The following is a 26,157-nucleotide window of genomic DNA, read 5'->3' as shown; positions in this document are numbered from 1 at the left end:
TACTTTGCATTTATCAGCATTGAATGTCATCCGCCATTGTGTTGCCCCATCACCATATTTTAGTGAGATGGCTTTGTAACTCTTCACAGTCAGCTTTGGACTTAGCTATCTTGAGTAATTTTCTATCATCTGCAAACAAATTTGTTGTTCTGTATTTTTAAACATGCTATTTTGTTGTTGTTTATGTTATTTATGGGTAAAAAGGAAGTTGGAGGATAGCAGAAGGAATGATGTTGGCCAGGGTGATAGTATTTGTTTTGATTTTTCTAAGTGAATTTCAGTGTTCATAAAAGAGACAGCCTACTGATGCAACATAGAGCTAGGTGTCAGCTATAACTGATGTCAGCTCCAGAATCTCACACCCCTGCCAATTCACTTTGTAAGTGACCTTTAACACCTCGAGTAGATTTACGTCCCAGGACTTTCTTCTCCTGAACAAAACTGTCAGTTGCATTTAATTTCCTTGAATATGATTTAAATTGTACATTTTAGTTGTTTGAGACAAAGATACATTGTGTTCTCTACAATTGAATGCAATGCAAGTGATTTCTTATTTTGTAATGTAGTCAGTAAAATACATATAACAGATAGCAGAACATCATCAACCAACATACATTCAATAATATTGATTAAGGAAACCAAGGGAAGGTAAGATTGCCCTGTTCATTCTCACCTTAATATAGAGAATATTTCTATAAATCTTAGGTGGTTAGAACATGGTTTGATGGAAGAAATCATGTACACTGAATTCAGTAATAAATAAGGCCTGACTGATTTTAAAGGACATTGGGTCACTGTTAGTGGTGTTAGATCCATGAGAATCAAAACCCTAAAATGGCTTTGGGTAGAAGACAATGTCATCACTTATCACAGTGTTGTGTCACACTAAGAGGGATGACTGCTGTTTTGACCCTAGAGAGTTCCTTATGTCTATAATATTAACGGATACTTCTTGTAGGTTCAATTTTCCTCTTGCTCTGAAAGTTATCTATTTGCTTTCATCTACATCTGCTCTCATTTCTTTCCCAAGTTCTGTTTTTGCCTAGGTTACAGTTTAAGATTTTTTTTTCACTAGGACAGTGGTTGTAGTAAATTACCTCCTCACTGCTGCAATTATCTGTCTCACAATACTTTCATAGAATTCACAATATTTCATTGCTGTTAATTGGCCTGTTCCTGAGGATTTTGTGGGCTTAAATTATTTCCAGATTAACATCTTTAAGGAAGGGAATACATTCTTTTTTCTGCTTTCAAACTATTATTTTTATTTGTATCTTTCCATTTCTAAAAGCCCACGGAATTGACATCCAAACACACATCATTTTAGATCATAAGCTCTTTCAGGCAAGAATTCTATTACTTTAGCAGGTTTATTCTATTGTTGAGTTTTACACCTATAATACTAAATAATTATGAACAATAAAATATTTAGCTGAAGCTTTCAGGGTGACTCTTATCACCTTCTTCTTCCTTTTATTGTGATGCACTATTCAGCTTTAGTGCTGTTAACTTTTGGTTCAAGTCCATAGGATGTGTGTAGCATTTTCTTCTGCATTTCTGGCAAGTACTTCAATCTACAATTTTGTAAGACATGAGGTTATCTATAATGTCTAAGCCTACATTTTAGGTCACGGATATTTTTAGTAAAAGTTGTGGACAGGTCACGGGCAGAATAACAAAAATTCACGGCCTGTGACCTGTCCATGATGTTTACTATATATTCTTAAGTAAAACTTCAGAGAGGGACCATGGATGCTTGGGGGGGGGGCAGCCTGGGACCCAGCTGGTGCTGGGGGAGGCAGGCAGTGGTGTGTGGCCCAGGACCCCCGCTGGTGCTGGGGTGGGGTTGGGCTTGGCTGGGCTGGCAGGGGCTCCCTATCTGGCTCCGTGTTTCTCTGCAGCTCCTAGGCAGAGGAGGAGCCAGGGGGCTCGGCATGCTGCTCTCACCACAAGCACCAGCTGCACTGCTGCCATTGGCCAGGAACTGAAGCCAATGAATGCTGCGGGGAAGGGGCCTGCAGGCGCGGGCAGTGCACAGAGCCCCCAGTCTCTCCTCTGCCTAGGAGCTGCACGGCTATGCCAGTGGGAGCCAGGGAGCCCCTCAGACCAAGGTGCCCCCCCACATCCTCCAACCCCTTGCCCCTAGCCCTGAGCCCCCCCCACACACCCAAACTGCTGCTACTGGCCCAGGGACTGCCCAGCTTAGGCAGCCCCTGAGCCAGCACTGGCCGCTGAAGAAGTCACGGAGGTCATGGAAAGTCACGGAATTCATGACTTCTGTGACAGATTTGCGGCCTTAATCATGTCCCATGTAGGATTTTGCTTTCCTTGAAATACTGTTAGTAAAAATTATGACTACTAACCTACTGTTTTTCATCTTAACTCTTTCTCATTTGAACTTTCATTCTTTAAATGTAACTTCACTCAGATAGGGATAAGTACATTGTAGAGCATAGAGGCAGTTGCCATAGACAGACAAAGCAGGCAATTTCAGCAGATATCTGAAGAACAGCTGAGTGAAGTAATCTCAATTTTTAATTTTTAAATAAAGATGGATATTTTTTGCTAAAAGATCTCTAGGAATTATTCTGGGGAAGTCTTATGGCCTTTGTAATACATGGGGCAATACTAGTGGATCACAGCCCTTTTTCTGGCCTTGGAATCTATGAATCCGTCAGTTGACAACATTTAGGTTACTGATTATTGAGTAAGTTAAATTTCTTCTGCAGTTCTCTAAAAATGGAAAAAACACGCATCATATAACTCACTTATGGTTACAATAGTTGCCTATGTAACCAAAACTTCCAGCAAAATGTTTACCCTTCTATTCTTAATTTGGCATTCCCAAGGCAAAGATGAGATACCATAGCTATTATTAACATTTCTGTTACAAGTTCGCAAGGTTCCAAATTTTCCAGTTATGCTTCAGAATTGAACGATCCACTTCTCGCAGAATCTACTGAAATAACCAACTATCTAGCTTCTCTACTAATATGTAACTATCTAATATATATCCCATAGCTGCTGGTTTTCTATTGCAGTACATTCATTGTTTATCTCTAGATTATTTACAGCTCTCTGAAACTTTAGTGTATGTTCCACCACTAGAATATTTCTGTTATAAATGTGGCAGGTATCTAGGTAGAACTAGTCAGCTGAGCTTCAGAATGTTCCATGTATAAGCTACCATTGTATAGGAACGGAATCAATTGCAATAGAACTGGGTTTTGTTGGGTTTTTTGTTGGTTTGTTTTTTGTGGTGGTTCAAACATCAATGGAATTATGTATTGGAGAACCCTATCCCCACGTGGAGACTCACTGATATCACTATTCTTAGTGACTGAAGCCACAAGATCGCTTACACACACTGCTGCTGATTATTAAGCAAACCAGTAGTCTTTTTGAAGTTAATGGGATTACTCATGTTTACAGTTAAGCATATGCTTAAGTGCTTTGCTAGATAGGGCCAGAGTACTCAGCATTTTCCAGGATGGAGCCTTAAATTAATAATGGCATAAAGTAAAATAAGTGCATATTCTAACATTTTTATTTAGAAACTGACAGTCAAATTTTTGATTAAAAACAAGCCTGGAACCAGTTTAACCTTTAATAAATTATCTTCCCCAAGTTTTGAAAGGACTTTATTGATGGTGAGGTGGGTGCAAGCAATATTAGCAATCAAACTACTCACACTGTGCCCTGACATAGTAAAATTCTGCTCTGAGAAATGTTAACATGATTTTTTGCATTTGCACCTGCCATAGAAACTCCAGTAAGATGGAGAAGTGTGGGCTGGTTGAGTTTACTGCCAATGTTTTGTATAAGTAGTATTCTTCCAGTTGCAGGGAGAAAAGTTTTGCTTCTGTTTGACTTATATATAAGTCTTATATATAAGATATATAAGTATATATCTGTGTGGCAGATCTGTAGATTTTAACATGTTTCACAACTCACGCAACAAGCCCTCCATGCTCAGTTCAGCCTCAAGTCAAAAAGAGCAGACTCAGTAATGTGGGTAGTGTTTCAGACACTTCCTTTATTGGCCAGGGGTCACTGGCAGGATAGACTTCACAATGGCTTCTTTCTTCAGAGCTGTTAGAGACTGTTACATCAAAGCAATGTACTCTATTTAGAAGCTTTTAAGCTCTAGATCCGCTCATGTGGAGCAACTCGTGTATAAAAAAATCCTTATCAAAACTGTCACTGCACATCTGTTTCACTTCATTATTAAATGACTTGGCCTGGTTAATTAAAACAAAATGCAGGTACTACAATCCTTACAGTGGGAAAGTGGACCAGAAAAAACATTTTAAAGAATGGAACTGGCGTAAACAGCACACTGTTCTGTAATTTATATTCAAAATTTAATTTCATTTTAAATAAGTATTTCTAAATAGAATTTTTTTGCATATATCTAAAAAAACATTTAAACTATTTTTGTTTTAGATAGGTAAGACATTTCCTTTGCTCTGTGGTGAATCCATTTACAACAACATTATTCTGGCTCAGGAGAGCCCAGTGGTGAAATGGCTTAAGGTGAAATCAAAAGGGAAACTGATCTGTCTAATCTCCTTGTCCAGGATGAGTGAAATGCAAGTATAAACAAACACGACTAGTGGAAAAATAAATGGCAGAAGTTCACATCTTTTTAGCTGTAATAACCTAAAGTTTTAATAATAAACAAAATGAGGAATTTTTAAAGCTATATGAGCCACATTCTTCCCTAACTTGTTCCCTTTGACTTCATATGGCTCATAGAGAAGTAAGGATAGAATTAGGCTACTTGTTTCTATCTTGTCATCATAAAGGAGAGAGCATGGTAGAATCAGAGAACATTTTACCAGATCATAAGAGCAGCAGTTTCTTTTCTGACTTCTCTCCTCCCTCTCCCTTTCCCTCCCCTAAATATGTTAGATACATAAATAAACTAGTAAAGTCCATGGTCTGAATGCCAAGTTTCAGGCAAATGTACGTTTGCTTTTTTTAGTTTTGATTTAGACCTACTAAAATAAGAGAATGTTGACAGGACTATTAACCGTAGTTGGACATAAGGAGTTATATTTTCAACATCTCAAGAGATATACTAATCTATGCTTTGTTTTGGATCGGAGAAAGAGAGAGAGTGTGTACGTGTACAAGTGCATGTGTGCTGTTGGTATCTGAATACAGGTGCAACATTGCCAACTCCATGTGTTCAAAAATTATGAGGCAGGCCACAAAATAATGAGATTTTTAAAAAAAAATAAGTAAATCCTGATGTTTTCAACTATTTAGTGTACTCTTGGGTCACATTTATATAGTTTTTTCTCTGCAACCATTAGGGATGGATGCTAAGATTTTTATGTAATGACATGACTCCTAGAGCTGGAGCTTTAAACAAAACACCTGCTATCATGAAGATTTGTGATATAATTGAAAAATATGGCAACACTGAGGGTGGATGATTCACCCAGTATCCTTCTTGGTAGGGTGAGCACCTAGAAAAGAACTGTGGATAAAAAGACTAATTTCACCACAGTGAAACTCCTAAAGCACCATTCTTCTTGAGTAGCCAGATCTGGGTGAAAGGCAGATAGAATGGGATAGGAGCTCTCTCCCCAGGTTCAATATCACTTTGCATAGATTACTACAGCCAAATGGCCGGACTAGCCTTCCTGGTCCCTTACACAGCAACTCCACCCAATGAGGACCCTACAGAGAACAGTTTATCAGCAGATCCTTAGGCCCTGTCCCCACACTGCCCCTTTCCCTTTTAGAGCAGAACTTGACCAGATGTGCTGCCAGGTGACCCTCTACAGGGGATTTGTCCCTCCATGTGTATTCTCAAGAGAAGCTAGAATTTATTGTAAGTGTTTTTAAAAAAAATAGGTAATTTGGTCCATGGTGCAGTTTGCCTCTTTTTACTAATGATTGAGCTTTTTTATTGCAAAGGTGGGGAGATTTCAGAAGGGGCAAAATTGTGAACTTCCCACAAATCACCTCATGAAACATTTCCCTATTTTGAAAAAGGGATGGGCTCTGTTGGGGGCGGGGAGAATGGGTATAAAATGCCAGTCATTCACCTTCAGAGTTTCCCTTACGTGTTTCATGCTAAAAAAGGAAATGTTGAAACAACTAGTTCACCGATTTAGGAGTAACATTATATCCCCTCTGTGCATCGTTTGCAGGAGTTAGGCCACGATCTGGCAATTGGATCCTTGCATCCACACAAAGCACCATGTAAGACAGTAGGGCTCCATCTGGGGGCGGAGCTCCACCTGCAGGTTTTAGGCCTTAGTTGTTTGTCTAGGGCCCACCACGCTGAGTGTCTGAAGAAAAGTGCTTAACTTGTGATAATCCAAGAAAATTAAAAGTGATTTTCTTTAGGGACAAATTAAGTTCATGAAATCATTGTACCTTACGGTTGTGATTCTGATTGAGACTCACTGGACTGAATGCTCATCTGTGGCCAAACTCCAACCAGCACAGCCAAGGAGAGTGGCAAAGGCAGCGTTATGCCTCCTTTTAATATGACCGAGTCTTGGGAGTTGGCCCAAACTGGGGTGGTCTGTTTGACTCAGCGTGTTTTAGGCCTAGTGTACACATGCAGTTACACTCTGTCCACTCTGGGTCAAAGGGTGCTAAATCAGTTCCTAAACCAATCTGGTTATATCAGGCCACAAACTGTGCATAAACAGGATCTTAGAACTATTCCTCAGCTGCTCTAAATTGCACTTGCTGATAATGTCTTCCAGTGAGCAGCTTCATCAGTTGAGGATTGGTCGAGTACAACATTGCTCTGACCACGCCATCAGCCTGATTCAACACTGAAGGGGGCGTTAATTTGACATGTTGGTTCTACATCACCTGGAGATCCCCCACAGTGGGGAAAGCTACAAGGGGTGGTTAAGTCAACTTTCTCTTGGCTTTTCACTGTTAGAGCAAGGTGGAACAGGGGGGCAAAATTTGGCCCATTATATACTTAGTTACTTATTAATTCATTATGACACTTGCTGTGGAATCAACACTACAGCAGACTGCCCTATTCTAGAGAGAAGTCTATCTAACAGATGCTTTGAAATCACAAGATGCCTTGGGTTATTTTGGCTTACTAATCACAAAGCAAAACCTCTGAACAGCAAGGTGCTTAAAAGAACCTGAGTATAAATCATTTGATTTTCAACAGCCAGTAGAGCTGTTAACACATTAAACTGTTTATACTGAGTGGAGCAGGGTGCATTCTCACAGACTCACAGTCTGCAATGGGTTTTTGTTTTAAAGCCAGCTTGTGAAGTTGCATCACATATGGCCAAGCTTGTTTTCGCCTTCTCTTTTTAATGATCAAAAGGTCTCTTTCACAGTGATTAATGTTCAGATTTTGAATTTCACTTGTAACACAAGTTAATAGCAACCAGCCCCCAGCAGGAAAGAGAAACACATCAATGTGAATAGAGGCAGATCCTCAGCTGGTGTAATTCTGCATAGCTCTATATGTGCTTATGGTGCTTAATCATTTTGTTGTTGCTACTGCAGTAGCACCTAGGGGGTCCAAACGAGAGATAAGGGTCTGATTGGACTATGTACTGTATAAAATGTAACATAAAGATAGTTCCTAGTCTGGCACTCTTACAGTTCAAGGATTAAGTCAGTTTAGCTGAGGATCAAGTCCTACATATGGAAGTACAGTAGAACCTCAGAGTAACAGACACCGCAGTTACAAACTGACCGCTCAACCAGAAACCTCATTTGGGCCAAAAGTACACAATCAGGCATCAGCAGAGAAAAAAACAAAACCCCCACAAATACAGTACTGCATTAAAAATACACTATTAGAAAAATAAAGGGAAAGTTTAAACAAAAAGATTTGACAAGGTAAGGAAACTGTTTCTGTTCTTGTTTCATTTAAATTAAGATGGTTAAAAGCAGCATTTTTCTTCTGCACCGTAAAATTTCAAAGCTGTATTAAGTCAATGTTCAGTTGTAAACTTTTGAAAGGACAACCATAACGTTTTGTTCAGCGTTATGAACATATAAGAGTTACAGACATTCCCAGGATGTTAGTAATGCTGAGGTTCTACTGTATTATTTTTTTCAAAGTGCTTTGTTACTGCTCTGCATATCCACAAATGTAGCAGTCCTCCTCTGTGCCTGGGTCCCAGGCCATTTCTGAGTGCCATTGCAGGGGGAGCGCTCAGGACAAAGATCTCCCATACACTATACAGAAAGTGGTAGGACAGCTGCTTCCATGACACCTCCATCCTTCACTGAATGATTCCACGCACCTCAAATATGTTGGCCAGTGTAACTGCCTGGGCATTCCAAGGAACACATGCTGCACCATGTATATGGTGATAGGTACATCCTTGCTTAGAGCAACAGGAAACTGTCTGAGTCACAGTCTGCTTCCTGGGTTCTTCTGGGGCAGTACATCAGTGTATTCACTACCATAAACAATTGGGAAGTGTGGCAAAACCACAGGGAAAGAGTAACAATTCCTTCCTTGCTCTTTGGGGGATGCAATTATTCAGTGTTCACCCTTCTCTTCTAATATGGTACATGTTTCACTCCTCTTTTATTTATTGATTAATCCATGCTTTGAATGATGTAAGAAATAATACTGAAAGACAAGGATGTGGCCATATAATTATACTAATATATAAGCACAGAGAGCTGACTGTGCACTTGCATCCATTAGTATTCCCAGACTTATTTAGTGTTTCACTTTGCAACATTAAATTTTTTTTTATGTAGTTTTGTGTAAATATTTTTGGGTTTTGGCCCATTTCTATTGTGTTAAAAGGAGTATGTGAAATAATGTTTAATATTGTTGGTGTCTTTCTCTTCTACATTGAGCACAGAGCTTTCAGGGATACTGCATTTATTCAGTCCAGCCAAGCATGAATGTTCAATAACATTGTCACTTGACGTAATTAAGTCTCTTATCCTGGACAGGAGCATTTTCCTGGCTGTGCTGAGAGCAGCCGTTTGAAAGTGACTGCGGCCTGGGATTGCAGTGAGTTTCAAACTGTTACAGCTGATGCCATTAGGAAAGTGCTACTGTGAAGGAACACAAATTCAATTATCTTGAGTGTCCATTAGTTAAATGCTGCTTCTATACAGAGATAGCAGTTGGAATACAAAGCAATTTTTTGTGTGGTTCCTATCAAATGATGACCATTTTAATTTTGTTTTTGGTTACTAAGTGACAGAGTAGCAGTTCAAAAAATGCATCCATTCAATTAAATCAGAAACATTTGCAGTAAAATTCTGAGTGAAAAATCTTGACATTGACTTCAGCATTAAATATTAGTCAGGACAATAGAGATCCAAGCCTTGTTGTCAATTAGAAGAGGGAGAGATGAGAGGCATCTAATTTGTGTTTGAAGATCCCCTTGAAATCACTTAAGGCAACTGTTAGAGGAATTACAGAGGCTCTGCTCAAGGGGTGGAAACATTTGAAAGAAAGAAAGAAAATATACAGAAGCAAAATTCTCACAACTGAATATTTTTTATTTATTTTGCATTGAATATAGACATTCTATTTCAATTGTTATAAAAGTTTCCTTTGATTCAAACTTTCTGCTTTTGAATATAACCCTTTTTGCAGAATAATTTCATACAGCAACAGACAACAGCAAGTACTAATTTAATAATTAATGCATAAGCTAGCATTGAACATGTGTCCAATACACAAATGCATATGGATGGGAGTCAGATCAGGTCAATCCTGGATGGGGATTGAAAAAGCAGGATCATCAGCATTCTCTCCCCTTACCTTGACCCCTCCAAAGTCTACCCACAGGTGCACTGCACGATAGGTGCTGGAGTCACTGTCTGTAATGTCATTCAACTTTAATACCATGGGGATTCTCAAGCCTAATATAAATCTGACCTACTTTATCTTACATTGGCTGCCTACTATTCAGGTGAAATTATCCGGAGGGACAGCCTGTGAGCACAGCTCTTGTACTACCATGGGAGAGTTGCTGCCTTATGAATATGCTGCCTTAGGAGGTGCAGATGGATCAGAGAGCTGTGCTGGATCTGGAAGTTTCCTCCAGCTGTGCTGGGACAAGATGTAGATAACTCCCAGCTTCTTAACCCTTTACAGGTGAAAGGGTTTTTCCTCTGGCCAGGAGGGATTTTAAAGGTGTTTACCCTTCCCTTTATATTTATGACACAGGTCCTGAGTGCTTGCTGACCCAAGTCAGAATGATTTTGTGTGTGGATGGAAGGGGGGCTTTAAACCTGAGTAAAAGCCCAGGCAGAATGCAGTGTAGACATACCCTTAGGGTCCCAGCCAAAACAAATAAAACAATCCACACACAGGAAACAAGGTTAAATAAAATCATAATGGAAATTAAAAGAAACCTGTATGTGGCATCAGTGAAGATATTGGCCTCTCTCACTTACGAAGGTTGTGCAAGAATTTCAGTCTACCACAGAAATCATTGGGTCTCTAGTACACGTCATAGTCTCTTTCCCCTTCTTGGCTTAGAGCATCTGTGTCCTTATTTGCTGAGTGTAGAGGCTCTGCTGACTGTCAGACCTCTCTTTGTGAGCTAGGTAGCTCCACAGCCTGCTCCCTTCCCTGGGTTAGCCCTCCATCTGAGTGAAATTCCCTCCTTTTAACCCTCTTTCCAGTCCTGGCATGATTTGCAGGTGTGGAGGGGTGGGACCACTGTTCCTTAACCCCTTCCATGCTGATATGGCTTTATATACCGCATCCCAATAAGCAGCGCTGTTTAGATAGATAGACAGATAGATAATGCTTTTACATGGGAGGATGAAGAAGACAGTGGATTTACAACAGATTGTGGATAAATCAGAAAGGTGCCCCAACTCCAGAAATGCTATATCTGAATGACATTTTTGTTCATAGTCAAGGAGAATGTGAATCATTTGATGCATATATGACTTACATGAGGTGACATGACTCCTTAATATATGATAGCTTCTATGTAGAATGAACAGGGGAGGCACAGTCTGCTTTGAGAAACTGATTTAACCTGAACCTAATCCACAGATATTTGTAGACAAGTGAAATTAAGTGAATACAGAATTAGGATCTGAGTGCCTGAAGGAGTAGCATGTGATATCATTTCAGAAAGAGGAAATTTAAAAAACAACAACAACAAAGGACCATAAATACCAAAGAAACAATAAAAATGTTTTCTGACTGACAAAAATTCCTGATCCAGAACTCACTAAAGTCATTGGGAGCCATTCCAACAGGTTTTGGCTCAGCCTCTTAGATGTATTCCGGAACACCAGCCAAGACGTCATCCAGCATTTGGTCAGATGTATCCTTAATTGATACCTTGTTCCAGTTGTCATGTACAGAACAGGATCCCAACATCTTCAGAAACCTGAACTTTCATAGAAATATTATCCTAAATGTAACCAAGACTATCTGAAGCACATTTAATGCACGTTTTAAAATACTACATGTTTCACATAAATATTTTGGCCCTGGTAGCCCAGAACTTCAATTCCCTATTATTTCTTATTCTGTTTGTGAAGTGCCATGTAAATTTATGGCACTGTCTAAATTAATACTTCTAATAATGTGCATCAGTGGTCATCAGCTGATTCCATTCCAGAAGCCACTCTGGAATTCCCTTTGATCTATCTAGGATCCCTCCTCATTTAGTAATGTGGGAAAGACAGTGTGGTCAGAATCGTTTGACCATGACTTCAAGGTTGTTGTATGTGATGCAGTAGATTAAGCTGACAAAAAAAAAATACTACAGACACTATCTTTTAATTAACAATAAAAACATCTCACAGCGAATGAAATATAGCAAATAAAAGAGAAACAATTTGTTCACTCAACAAATAGGTAAGTACACATGGAAATAATGTTACATTATATAGAGGCACAGGTGAGTCCATGGTTCCTCCTTCAGGCTGTAAAGAATAAAAAGCATAATGTGTGACATTGCAAAGTCATATTCCATACCCTTTACATCCCCCATGTACTGCAGTCCTGTTATGTGCACTGGAGTGTGTTTGCATCTCATCATACCTAATTTAGAGTTCCTAAATTCTCTTTTCTCAGGGTCTGCTGAAAGTAGAGGTGGCTAACCACCACTTTGCAAAATAGACAGAAGGCATTTTATTCAGGGATATCAAATTTAACTATCTTACACTGACACACAAAATGAAAAGGGCAAAATGGAGTGTCTGGCTGCTGATATTCACTGCTTTTCTGCATGCTTTCCAGATCCAGAACCCTAATACCAACCATTGGACTGTTGCTACTACATGAGGGAGGGTGAGCCTGGCTCCCAGATAGGCAGTTCTAGCTCTACTGGTACCATAATCCTCCATCACTCCACCATCACTCCACTATTTATCACTTCCTGTGTAAGGGACTGATGTTACACTGAAGTAATTATTTAGTGGGCTCAGGATCAAGAATTAAAAGAGAAAAAAAATATCTTTCTGTTAAGATGATTGATAGACCGCCAAATTCGCTTGTTGCATGCGTACTTGGAATGCATAGGAGCATGTGTAGAAGGCAGCACTAACTGTTTAGTTCAATGATCGCCAGATAGACAATTAAAAAAAATCTTTCATATCCTTGCACGTTTCTTATCTGGTCAAAGAAGCTGAATCATTACCATCTCTATGACATATTAAAGCAAAGCTGAAGCCTTCCACAAAACCATTTGTCTAGATAACTGCTCCCTGCCTGCAAAGCCCAAGCTTTGGTGTGCATTTGTCTACCTTATCTTAGTATGCCTCAAACCCTATGCACTGCCATCTGGACAAGGGTGTTCTGCCCTGTGGGGTGGGGAATAGGTACTGTGTCCAGAACTGGTGTATATGTATATTTGTGCAGGGAATACAGTGAGTTAGAGGAACAGCAGATGGAAGTTTTCTGTTTTAAAAGAAAAGGGAAACCTGAGCGGTGTCCTATGATAGAGGTAGAGAGATCCTGCTTCCCTTCATGGTACTTAAACTCTTATCACAGAGCTCTGTCATCACAGACTGTACACACGTCACCCCATACAGCATGTGAGAATCGGAAATCAGTACGGCTCTAACAATTCAGCTAGTCCTTGGTGGGGTTGAACTTGCCTGACAATATCTGGAAACTGAAGTTTTGGCTGCATTGTCTGAACTATCCCTGAATGTATCAAAAAATGTAGTAAACTCTCATCAAAGGTTTATTTACATAGTACCATGTGAATTACTCATATATCCCACTAGTTATCCTGGACCACCACAGCTGATTGTATTCCAGGATGTTCTGCATCCAAAACAATTTTTATCTGCAGTTTCTCACCATTACCTTATGGCCATGTCCCTTGCCTTTTTTATAGTATGTGAGCAATCATATGCATGATAGGAGAATATAGCCTCATCTGTTTCCCACACACACACACATTCAAAGTTCCCAAAAGAATGAATGATGGTTTGAATGGTTGTATATGACATTACAAGTGTACAGATAGCATTTTAATGGGTGTATGTTTTGTAGCATTTCTTTATTTGTATTAGTGACATGAAAACAATTTCCTGTGGTTAATATGGCAGATTTGTATTTGACACATGATTTTCATCTATTGTTGTATGTATATTAGGAAATGTCCTCCAGGAGAGGCCTAACATCAGTATGTACTGGATTGCTGCTATAGGTGTACAAACTTGACCCTAGTAGATATAGTATAAGTGGATATGTATGATTCATCCATTTACCTTTAGGCTTCATGGTTTTTCCACCTCACTGGTGGAATAACTTTTTACATTTGACCACAATCTCTTTTTTCCTTGGGTAGCATTTGGAAAGGGATTTGTTAAGGCAACACTCCTCTCTTTTGACTGAATCACCTTTCCAGAAGCTTACTCAGACTATTTTTGGAGACTAGGTGGCACAAATCCCTGTTTGGTGCCTGGAATTTCTGCTCTGCATCTGAGATCAACCTAATAAATTCATAGATTTTAAGGCCAGAATAGACCATCAAATCATTTAGTCTGACATCCTGTGTAACACAGAATTTTCACCCAGTTACTCCTGTTTTGAGCCCAATAACTTGTGTTTGACTAATCGTATCTTCCAGAAAAGCTTCCAGTCTTGATCTGAAGACATCAAGAGATGGAGAATCCACCACTGTCTTTAGTAGTTTGTTCCAATGGTTAATCTCCCTCACTGTTTTTTTATGTGCCTTATTTCTAATTTGAATTCATCTGGCTTTAAATTCCAGCTATAGGGACCTTATGTGAGTAGCTCTCCTTGAATGTTCACATATAAAATCTGGTTTCAGAGTAACAGCCGTGTTAGTCTGTATTCGCAAAAAGAAAAGGAGTACTTGTGGCACCTTAGAGACTAACCCATTTATTTGAGCTTGAGCTTTCGTGAGCTACAGCTCACTTCATCGGATGCACTGCTTTCTTGTCAAGATGGTAGCATAAAGCAAAACGATGTACAGGACACATTTCAACACCACTTGTTGAACTAATAATATTTTTAGTACATTCCATTCTTATTTGCAGTGACCATTGTATTGTCTTGGAATATTTTACCTTTAATTAGTGGTGTTTTTTCTAATTTAGTTTTAAATAGAAAAGTAGAAGAAAAATAAAGTGACAATTTTCTATGGAAAATTGATACTTGTTAAAAATTCTGAACACAATAGACTGATTTTTTTGTTCAACTCCATTCATTTAAAGCTTTTTGAACACAAACCTGTGAGTACATCAAAATATTTAAGTAATTTAATGTCAATATGGAAACTAAAGTTACCAAGTGAGATTTACAGAGAATAGGCCCTTATCCTGAACTCAGTCAAGTCAGTAAGAGTTTTGCTACTGAATACAATAGGAGGAGGATTGAGCCAACTATGGAATCAGCATAAATTGTAAAAGAAAACATATTGTTATAGCAGATCCTACCATATGTTTCATTGTGAGATATATGTTTTGCCTGTATAAAAAAGTATGTAGCTCCACTTCAATCTGAACAGAAAATATACTTCCCAGTAAAGACAATAAAGACATATACCAGTTAGCTTGGTGATTTAGCCCATTAATCACTCATCTTTAAAGCCACATTTCAATTCTAACTGTGCTTAGAGAGGAAATGAATTTTCTATTCTTATTTTAATCTCTAGCAGATAACTGGTCACATTACAGTGAACTATTTGCTGTACAGTTAGCAATACATGATCAGATGCCTAGCACCAGAATAGTTATATGACATTTTAAAGACAAGATTTAGACTCATTATCAGAATTGAGGATGGGGAGAGATGGCCTTATAACTATCTGTACCATTGCATCTTTTTTCTCCTGAGCACAAGACAAATATATAATATGATGAATACACGTGAGTGTTTATTATTATTAAGTAAGTCTATGATAAATAATTATGGTTTTATTGTCATGGTAAGTAACTATTTTCAGTTAATTTCTGATTATGTAAAGGCCATTCAATGCGCTTTCATGTGAGTCAGGGCTAATTGTGGGCTGATTCCATAGCTTGGAGCGAGTCTTTCACAATTTATTTCTTCAGTTTTTCAAATTTGGTGTTTTTAATATCTTTTTGCTTACCTAGGAAATTGGATTTAAAGAATAAAGGGCATTCTGGATTGTCTTGATCCAGACCAAGTGTTACATAAAACTCATACATAATTTTATTTTCATTAAAGTATTTAATAAATCATAATCAGAATGACTCAAGTATTAAGTTAATTCAGATAGTGACTAAAAGGTGGTAATTTCTGCAAGATTACAGATATAAATAAAAATACCTGTATTTCTTATGAAAAACTGATAATTTGGTGGATTTAATATTTTTATTTATATTACTTTTTAATTGCACATTATTTTTGTTTTTGCAGCAATGCCTTTTAACCAAAATAGCTTCATTGTCACAGGATTTACTAGAGATATACATATATTTTTTTCAAATAATATTTTGGATTTGTTCTTCTTGACATCTTATGTTTATGTGCAGTTTGCATCTTTTTTTTTTCAAATGTAACAGATTTTCACTTTTTGTGTTACATTTTTCAATTTTTTTTTTTATTTTTGGGGGCTAGTAGTTATATTTTGTTTTTTAATTTTTGAGAACCTGCTGTTTTTGAATTCTCTTTTTTCCCTTTATTCTCCTCACTCTGACCCCAGGAGCCAACACAAAGAAAAGCGCAGATGATATAACCAATAATGATCGTGGTGAAGATCAAGGTATTTTTTTTCCCAAGCTCGACCCTGATGCATGAACATAAACTTCTTCTTTTTATTATTATTATTTCAACATGATTTTTACCCCTTAGTTGACAAAAGTGCACTTCAGTGTGCTTCTTTATTTTCTTCTTGTTTGGAAACCATTTTTATTTTTTATTTTTAAAACCCAAATTAGCATATAGATGACTGTAGCTCCCTCGTGAGATAAGAATAAAGGTTATCCCTAAGTATGTGTGAAGTGAGTAACATGCATAAATATTATTTGGAACCAAATGCTTCCCTCCACCCCTCACTCTTGCATAGGAAAAGAAAATGGAATTTAAAAACATGCATGTGTAAGTTCACCTTGCTTTATGAAACTCATGAAACAGCACTTGCTATTTCTACCACTTTTCTTTCCCTCCCCAGATGCACAAACTATATGGTGGATGAAATTGCTTTGAAACTCATCTGTGGTGTTTTTATTTAATTTTCTTCTTGGCATATGTTTATTTCTAGGGCACAAAAATAAACTAAGTCTATTGATGATGCTTCACTATTTTCTCCTATAATTAGCCAGTTTTCTAGGCCATATTTTATCTGAGCGTGACCCAACTCCCATTGAAATCAGTGACGATCTTTTCAACGACCTCCGGGAAAGTTGGATTGGATTCATTGAAAGGAAATGCTAAAGTTCACAGGAAATATCATAACAAGTGTTACAATGAGATAGTTTCGTTTCCTTCTTTGGCAGTAAAGCTTTTTAGGATCTTTTAAACATGGAAAGAAGTCCTAATATTTCTCTCTGTACTCATCCTTGCTTCTTAAGTTATACTGACTATCCATTTTCATTTAAATGCTCATCAGATTTTTTAAAATGTCTGAATTAGTTACATTAATTACCTCTGAGCTAGGGCTCACATTATAACCCTTGGTAGTTTGAGAATAGTTGGTAGATGTAATAGAGTACAGAAATTTAGCCCAATTTCCTTATACCTGGCCTTTTCTAAGTGTTATTTCCTATCTTGTTCCTGGGTTCTTATATCTGACACCAGCTCAAATAGTTGTGTTTAGAATTGTGTACACCACAGTGAAGTCACTCTTAATCTCCTCTTTTCTTGAGAGTTCAGTCCTGTTGTATTTACTCTAACCTTTTAAAGTACAGTAACTCAAATCTCTGGCCCTTGTATCACATCAGTTGCCCTCCATTGTACCTTCTTCATTGCTGTAATATACTTTTTTCCAGTAAGGGGACCAGAACTGTGCAGAGCACTCTAAAAGAAGCCTTACTAGTGCCCAGATATCATCCTCTCTTTTATAACTGATACAAGAAATGAATTTCTAACTGGCAGTACCATGACTTGTGACACCAGATTGTATAACCAGTTAGAAGAAACAAAAACAATTTCTACTTACTTATGAAAGGTAGACATATGCTATATTTCGATCAATAATTGTTTTATTAATCAGAATGCCTATTCTAAGGCTAAGTAGTATCCTAAAGAGGGAATAAATAGTTCATTCATTGTTTTAAAAATATATTGTCACTTGAGATATAAACAGGTGACTAGTAGAGTCTGATGGACTGAGTGCCTTCATTTTGATCCAGTCACGCTCCCATTGATGTCAAATAGTAAAACTCCCTTTGACTTTAATGGTGTAAGATCAAGCCTTTAGGTAACACTTGATAATAAGAGAAGATTAAATAAAACACATTATTTTACAAGGTTTGGTGCTTTTTAGAGCAGTTCTTGATGTTCCATTGTTATAGAAACCATTTTAATATCTATTATATTTCAAGGGCTAATCTGAGCCTGTGCAATAGTCATCAAATACGCTTTCCAGTACTTCACTGAGCAGAGTACAATATTCATCATTCTGTTATGTGCTTTTGTTTAGATATAGACTAACACAGAGAGCTCCTGAGTTTTAATCTAGTTCTTTACCAACGAGATCATCCACCTTGTCACTTTAATTAAGCACTACATGACACTAAAGGCTTAATTTTGTTTGGGAACAAAATCTTGATGTTTAGTATTGGGCTACTCCTATTTGTTAATTCCTAGACAGGTTTGAACAGGAGATGATTTGCCATGTTTAGTTTTTATTTGGCTAATTTAATATTAAGATGTTGTCTGTTATTGCAGTAAGAAATTCAGCTTTATACTTGCCACAAAGATGTCTCTCAGTTGCTGAGGGAATGGGAAGACTGGATCAATGGTATTATTTTATGGTTTAATGTATTGGTTTATCTGGATTAGTTAGAATTTTATGTTGAGAATATTCTAATAGTGACCCCAGTTACTGTGCAATTTAATTTTGTACTGAGGCTTCTCATTTATTTTACAGTTAAATTTCTTACACACTATAGTGCCTTCCCAGTGTTCTGAGAATATTCCAATATACTTGGAAGTGACAAACAAGTACCAAAAACAATTTCTCAGCTTCTAAACCCACTGGGTGTTTGACGTAGATCACTCTGAAGTGGCGTAAGTAAAAGCACAGAGGAAAGCTAGCTGACTGAAGAGCTGTAGATAAAATTGAAAATATGGGGAAAAGAAATTATTTGACTAGCACTTTTGTGAAAAAGCAACTACCTATTTTGTTTCAATATTTTTATTACTTTATTGTGTCTTCCTTACTTGCATTTTTTTCCAGACATTCATGATCAGAACAACAAGAAACCCGTTATGGTCTACATCCATGGGGGATCTTACATGGAGGGTACTGGCAACATGATTGATGGGAGCATTCTAGCAAGCTATGGAAATGTCATTGTTGTAACCCTCAACTACAGGCTGGGGGTTTTAGGTAAGTGACTCATTTCTTAAACAGAAAAGCACTAAATATGCATTGGAATAATTAGGTGGAGTTTCCATTTAACTAGCTAATTTGATTGAAATGTATTATTGTTGAGTGCATCCATTGAGCTATTGCAACTTCTTTTAAGAATATTTGGACCAATTTTGTGTTTTAAAAGAGAATATACTTGTGGGTGCATACCTCCCATTTTAATTTTATTACTTGCATTGATTTAATTTTGAACCCCTTGTGATATTTTGTGAATATTTTGGTAACTGAACTATGCTGATTCTTCCCTTACTATAAACAGCTGCTGTCACCTTCAACAAAAATGACTGGAATTTTTTTGGGTGGGGTCAGGTAGTGGTGGTGGTGTGTGTGTGCGGGGGGGAAAAGGAGGACTATAGTCTTATAAATCTAGAATGTCACCATAACCCCATTTTACTGCTCTTGGCTCAGTGACTTCACCAGTTCTGAGTTGTATGTGTTTTCATACAAAATCTCCTCCGTTTCACATATAAAGAAGAGGAGAATTCAGCTAAAAGTATCACTCATCAGAGTTCTAACACTGTGTTAAGGATATAAGGGGTGTTTAGCTGTTGGGGTTTTTTTGTTTTGTTTTGGCAGAAGTGGAGATTTTTATTATTTTATACTAATACAGAATATGTTCACTTTGGTGGAGTTTGTTGCAGCAAAAAAAGGTCTATAATGTCAAGAAGTGATATATTTTTTCTACGTGAATATCACAGAATGATTTCTCCATGCACCTGAGTTAATGTGTTGAGTGAAGTTACTTTTGCTGCCCACCAGCATAGGCAAGAGCAGCCTGCCCAATATGGTGGCATCATTTTTAAATGTTAGATTCAATTAAATGGACTCCTTTGAGCTATGATATTACTAAACTCCGAAATTTTCCTTTTTCTGCCTTCTGTTACTATGTTATGCTCCTTATGCAAGGACTATATTCCATTTTTTCAATGTAAAATTAAGGCAAACCTTTACTCATGCCAGTAGTCTCCTTGATCAGGCCTAGAAAATCTATTTGAATACAAACAATGAAGAATGTAGTCTATGGATACGTAATTTTTGCTAGAGTATACATATCTTCAGCATTTGTGACCATATAAGGTAAGTCACAGTGATATCTCTAGGTGTGGTCTTACTGGAATCTTTACTATGTATATATTGCTAGCACCTCAGCTTTGTGTAAATATGTCCTCAGTGTGGAATGCAGGAGGTTCTTTTACTTGGTTCATCTGTTGTACTATTGATGTGGTTAGGGTATTTAGCAAATAAACGAACAACAAAAAATCCCCCTCTACTCAGAATAATTGAAACTTTACCCCATGCCCTCTCACCCAATCTGTTGTTCTGTGATTTAAAATATGAAAGAACAGTTTCTTAACATCAGAAGCAGCATTAAAACTTAAAGCCATGATTTGTCAAAAAGGCTTCAGTGAACATACGCAATACAGTTGAGGGACATAAAAGCACAAAACCTAATTCAAGCATAAAGAATAGCAAGAAAACAAGTGCACAGTTGTGGAGATGTAGCTCGCTTTTTAACTGCACATGTGTATGTTAAACAGAGTGGATGCAAACCATGCACCTAATCCTTGGCAATGGATTTCCCCTTGAAAGGAATTAGGAATGATTAAAAAGCTTTCTTCGTAGTGTTTTGCTTTGTTTCTTACAAGTCAAATTACTCAAGGATTAAAATGATTGTGAATATTTTTTTAAAATGTATCTTAATGTGAGGAAATGGAAGAATCTGCCATATTTGCCTCTATAACAACGTCCTGTTGTCTGTATTTAGATGGAAGAGAGATGAGAGAAGGTGTTTTTACCTTGCTATTTTGGTATACAGGCAAAAGGTTCATTTTTTCTTTAATTTAGAGGAGCAATTCATGGGTATGACAATCTAAAACAATATCTATGAGGAATTTAAGGGGTTTGCAAAAATAGAACTTTGTATTTTAACTTGTTTCTCTACCTCAGTAAATATAAGCGTTGTGATGCTACAGATTTTATTCTTGGTTCCAAAGGGCCCATGTTTGAATTAAAAGGGCAAAAGGTCCATTCAGAATATGTGTATAGCACCCTGATACATTAAGAAAGCAAGTAAGAGGGGGAAATGTTTCAAAACCAAATTGTTCCTCTTCCTTTCCCTCTCCTTGTGCCATTGTGTAATCAGACTATAGCCCTTGAGAGGATATTGGCAACATATTGGATGGACAACAATTTGGAATGGAAGATGTTAGGCCCACTCTAGAGAATTCTGAAAGAATATTGTGTGGAGAAACAAAAGAGAGAAACTGCATTTCTTCAAATAAATGATAGAAAATGTATGTTCAGTAACAAAACAAAGATAGAGTTAAAACAAAAAGAATTAAATACCATAATAAGTGCCAACAACTTAAAAAGGAGGTTTTAAGATTTTTTTTTTAAATCTCAAAAATGTTCAGGAAAACACTATGAATTTTAATTATTTTGAGAGAAGTGTTCCTGCTACATATAACAGATCTAGATGTTGGATGGCTCCAAATTTGGGAGGAGGATAGTATTTGGATCCAGAGTTTTAATTCGGTTGCAGCTTAAATAATTTCATGTCTCTCCTCCTGCCCCTCCCCCCTTCTGTTTTAGTACTTTTTTAGGTTTTTCTGTGTGGATACACCCATGGCAGATGAATGTTACAGAAATTTGTACTTGTGACTGCTAACATTCTCACCCCATGGTTATTTTTTTTCTTTTAATCTGTATTATGCCATCAAATGCAAGAAAAAGAAAATACATGTCAGTATGGATGATATGGATAATATACTGTAATATAACTCAGACAAATCCCAGTTCATCAAAATAATGGTTCTGGGGGAAAAAATCCATTGTAGAGATTATTTGTGTTTATGCATCTATGTATTTGAATCAAACCTCTTAATAAATGAAAGGAAAAGAAGACATATAGGAACTACATTATCTACCTCATTGTCTTTTCTCTAAAAATATGCATACCAACAAAAGTCATAGACATGTCTTTCTGCCTATCTATCTTAAACAACAGAGACTTTTGGTTTACTGCATTCTGATTTTCATTTACTTTGGTACTGCCTCATTGATGAATTCCTGCGTGATAACCACCACACTGAAATATGTCAAGAATGGTTCATGAAATCTGTGGTTGCCCTGTCTCTTTTTTTAAAGGTCATAAGCTGTGGAGAAGACCCTTATAACAGGAACTTTATTACTGTATATGCATGATAGGCTCCTAGGATTCCAGAAATATGGGTAAGATAATCTTGCAGACACCATGCAGATGGGAAAGAATTGTGTCTTTCATAGACTTCAATCTGCATGCTTATTTGGCTACAATTTCCCACCTTTTAAACAAGTGAAGTGGTAATTCTTTAAGTCTCATGTTGCCAGAAATCATCCATTGTGGATAAAATGCAAACTTCATTTGTATAACAAATTCAGTGGTTGGGTCACAGGAACCCATGATCTCTATGAAGACAGGGCTCCTCATTACTGCATTTGTGAGTCAAATATCCTTTTCTTTTCCTCTAAGAAGTTGAGAGCGAGGCTCAGCTCTGAGTGAAAGTGATCTGTAGAAGCTATGCCCCCATCTGAACAGCAGGAAAAAGTATGGCCCAAGAGTCACAGTTCCACCCTTCTGCTTCTTGCTCTCTGAGGAAAGCAGATTACTGCAGCCGTGGAAAGGTTGTAGCTTACTTCCCCTCCTTGTGTTTAGGTAGATCTAGTGGCAGGTTGGGGAGTGGAGCCAAGGTTCTGCCTACCCCTGTTTTGCCCCCACTTGATCACAATGCGAAGCAGTGGTAATGTAAAGGCTGCACTCCATAGGGTACTAGGAGCCACAGTGTGAACAGCCCTAATGCAGTTGTGCTGTGATTAGGAGGTCTTTACTCCTCTCTGAGGTCATGTTTGGGCTAATCAAAATCTACCCCAATGAAGTATCCAGAAATGATAAAATAGAAAACAGCTTGGCTGTGCTCTCATCCTTTGCTTCAACTTAGATCAGAAGGAATATTGCCTTTATAAGAGTTGCAGTTGAATCCGAATTTTGCAAACCACTTAGGATAATCAGGAATTTAGTGTATCAGGAGAGTAAGGCAAAATGGAGCTCAGCAGCAGCTTAGCATTGGCTCTATTGCATCAGTGACGTACTAGAAGTTCAGTAAATGTGGAAGTTTGGATATTAAGATTTAATAAATCTGGACTTTGATGTATTAATTTTAATTGATTCCTCCTATTTATATTATGAATGTTTTGCTTTAACAAGAAACACGATTTCCCTTCCCTACCTACAAACTATTTGTGTTTGTGAATTGTTTTCAGTATTACATGGAGCAGATATGGACAGAGCAGGGATTACTATTATTATTGTTTTATTTTGGAATGACCTGAATTAGCCTGTGGTGAGTCATGTACATGGTAAGTCCAAGATTTGCTTGTGAAACAGTGGAAATGAGCTCCAGTGAATGTGAGCTCCAAAGAGACGTAACATTAACAAAATGATGAATTGTCTGAGCTATTTTTGTGTAATTTAATTTAGAGATGGTCTATGCAATGGTTTCATTTGGTTGGAAACAAAAACATTCAGCACCATCCACAAAAGACAATATACACGAATGTAAATGTAGCGTTTGTGTGAAAGACTGACCTGTAATTCTTGTGTTCTAGGAACATGAAATGGGTTTCTGAAAACTATCATTTAATGAAATGCCTAATGTGATAAATAAGACATGCTCAGAGCTGGAAATAATGAATCCTATTTCACATTTCCAAAAGCAACTCAAAGTTTTACATTTCCTTTCCCAAGACACACCAAAACATGCAGAGAAGAGTAGCCTGCCTTTTCTCTTCCTGATTTTTGTCTTATTCTTCAGTTGTAAATGTGCTCTCCTTTTCCTTTTCACTAGTATTCAATCATGGTACTCCATAATTAATAGACAACAATAAATAAACCATGTTTGGGTCCTGCATGTTACTCAGCACTCTACCAGGCTGTCGAGTGTCCTCAGCTCTCAGTAAGTGCCCTGTTTCTAAGTTCAAGTCTCAGTCCACTGGAATGGTCAATATTCTACCATATTTAAGAACTGATTGAACAAAAGAATACATGTAGCCTGTAAAATGTATATAGAAAAGAAAAGAAAAGAATCAGGTCCTTAGAGAAGTACAATGATTATTTTGATAGATGAAGGGAAGCTCCCATCTATTGCCACTGACAAATTAATGGGTTTCCTGAGACAAAACTGGAATAAAATTCTACTTTGCTACAAATAGTATGTTGTAGAAATTTGGAAGGTCATTTTCTCCAAGTTATACATATGACCAAAGTAAAATTCAGATTTTCAAACCAAAATAATTATTGAATAGCTACATATAGGGAGCTCATAACATGCCATTTCATGCACCTCTTTTGCATAATGCTAGTTCATGAAGAAATGTTCTGGAAGTGATACTCTTTGGTATGCTTTCAGAAAACTGCCCAATTTAGCAGTGCTCATAAAGGAGCCTGAATCTTCTTTTCAATAATACTTTTTATTTCCAGTGACCAGCCAAAATGCACAACTTGGATTATATGCACTAAGTTCTTAAAATCTTCTTTACAGCTAGAGCAGAGCAGACTCCTTTGTGCTGACAGGTTCATAGCAGTATTCTAGGGTGTGTTAGACTTACTTTTAAGATCATTTTCTTTTTCATTTAACACATATAATTGTTATTCCTTTTGGGCGGATTCCTTTTGAGTTTCTTTAATTCAAGACTTGCATTTGTTCTAAAGCTAATTACTCAGAGTTTTAAGTTTTTAGAATTTTCAGATTGAAGAGAGAGAGAGAAAGAGAGAAGAAGAACAGTAGAGGTTACGTGCTCCCTTTAAAAGTGAATGTCGCTTTTTTGAAGAGAGCTGGGTTGTAGTACTGTCTACAGTTTGTCTTCAAAGGCCCAGATTGTGGCCTGATTTGCATGCCCACTTAATGCCATGTCTCCGCTATAGAGCCTATGCTGGCATAGTGCCCCCCACACACCACCCCAGCCCAGTAGAGGTCCAGCATAAACTGACAGAAGGAGTTCTGTTGGCATAGTAATACCACCTCCCCAAATGACATTAGCCAAGCTGACAGAAGTACTCTTCTGTTGGCATAGCTGCATCTACACTGGAGGTTTCCTGGCATAGCTGTGTTGATTAGGAGGTGTGATTTGAAGGTGACACAAATACGCCAGAAAAACTTTGTAGAGTTGACCAGGTCTTGGGGTTTTAACAGGGAGGAAGGTCCTTTCCCTACACACTATCCTATGGCCTTCCTATATGTCCACTGCATGTGTTAAGGGATAATCAGACTGATTATGTCATCTTCCTTCCCTCACTCTGGAAGTGGGTAGAGCTGAACTGGTACAGGGAACTGGGTAATGAACGGCTATGGGCCAGTGATATATAACCACCCCAGGGGAACAAGCAATGTGGTGGGAATGTACAGCTCCATGCTGCCCCTTACAGAGGGCAGGTTGTTTTAAGATGAGTTATTTATTATTTGTATTACCATAGTACCTAGAAGCCCTAATCATGGACCAGGATCCCATTGTGCTACCGCTGTACAATCACAGAATAAAAAAGATGGTCCCTGACTTAGGGCGCTTACAATCTAAGTACAAGACAAGAGACAGCAGATGGATACAGACAGGTGGAAGATTACAAGTAAACAATGAGATAATATTAGCATGATAAGCAGTGGTCTCTGCATATGAGCAGGCTAACGGTTGTGAAATTTTATGTAGGCATCACAGCAAAACTGAATTTCGAGGAGGGATTTGAAGGTGGTGATGTGGTGAATCTAGTGCTGCCTCACTGATGTTCCTCAGCTCTAAACTGGAGGACTCCGAACCTTTTCAGTCCCTGGCCTGTCTTATGAGAGTGCCACTCATGGTGTCAGTTAATGCCAGTTTTCATGGTTATTTTATGACCTGAAGCAATACCACAAGTCTACTTCCATATTCTAACTGAAGCATTCTTTCTGATGATGTAAATCCGTATTGATGGTTCATGATATAACTTCCATTATCATTAGCTGGAATGATGTATGTTGTTCATGGACTTTTTGAATCATGTTTTCATGTTTTGGTTACAATATAGAAACATACAAATTAGTGATGTACAAGATGCACCGAATCATCTTCTTACCTCATTGGATGC

General features: G+C 37.7%; 1 protein-coding gene across 6 annotated transcripts in view; it reads left to right on the top strand.

Annotated features, from left to right (window-relative positions):
* NLGN4X (neuroligin 4 X-linked) overlaps positions 1–26,157 on the top strand; it is a 252,399-nt gene that overhangs the window by 133,038 nt on the left and 93,204 nt on the right. For 5 of the 6 annotated variants that reach the window (XM_073354245.1, XM_073354263.1, XM_073354254.1 and 2 more), the window contains 2 exons: positions 16,113–16,172; positions 18,810–18,962. In XM_073354245.1, coding sequence (XP_073210346.1) covers positions 16,113–16,172; positions 18,810–18,962 — 213 coding nt within the window. The remainder of the gene's footprint in view (positions 1–16,112; positions 16,173–18,809; positions 18,963–26,157) is intronic. The other variant, XM_073354294.1, reaches the window with a different exon arrangement.

Source organism: Lepidochelys kempii, chromosome 1 (assembly GCF_965140265.1).
Source record: "Lepidochelys kempii isolate rLepKem1 chromosome 1, rLepKem1.hap2, whole genome shotgun sequence".
In the NCBI taxonomy this organism is placed as follows: Eukaryota; Metazoa; Chordata; order Testudines; family Cheloniidae; genus Lepidochelys; species Lepidochelys kempii.
This window is presented reverse-complemented; position numbering and strand designations above follow the sequence as displayed.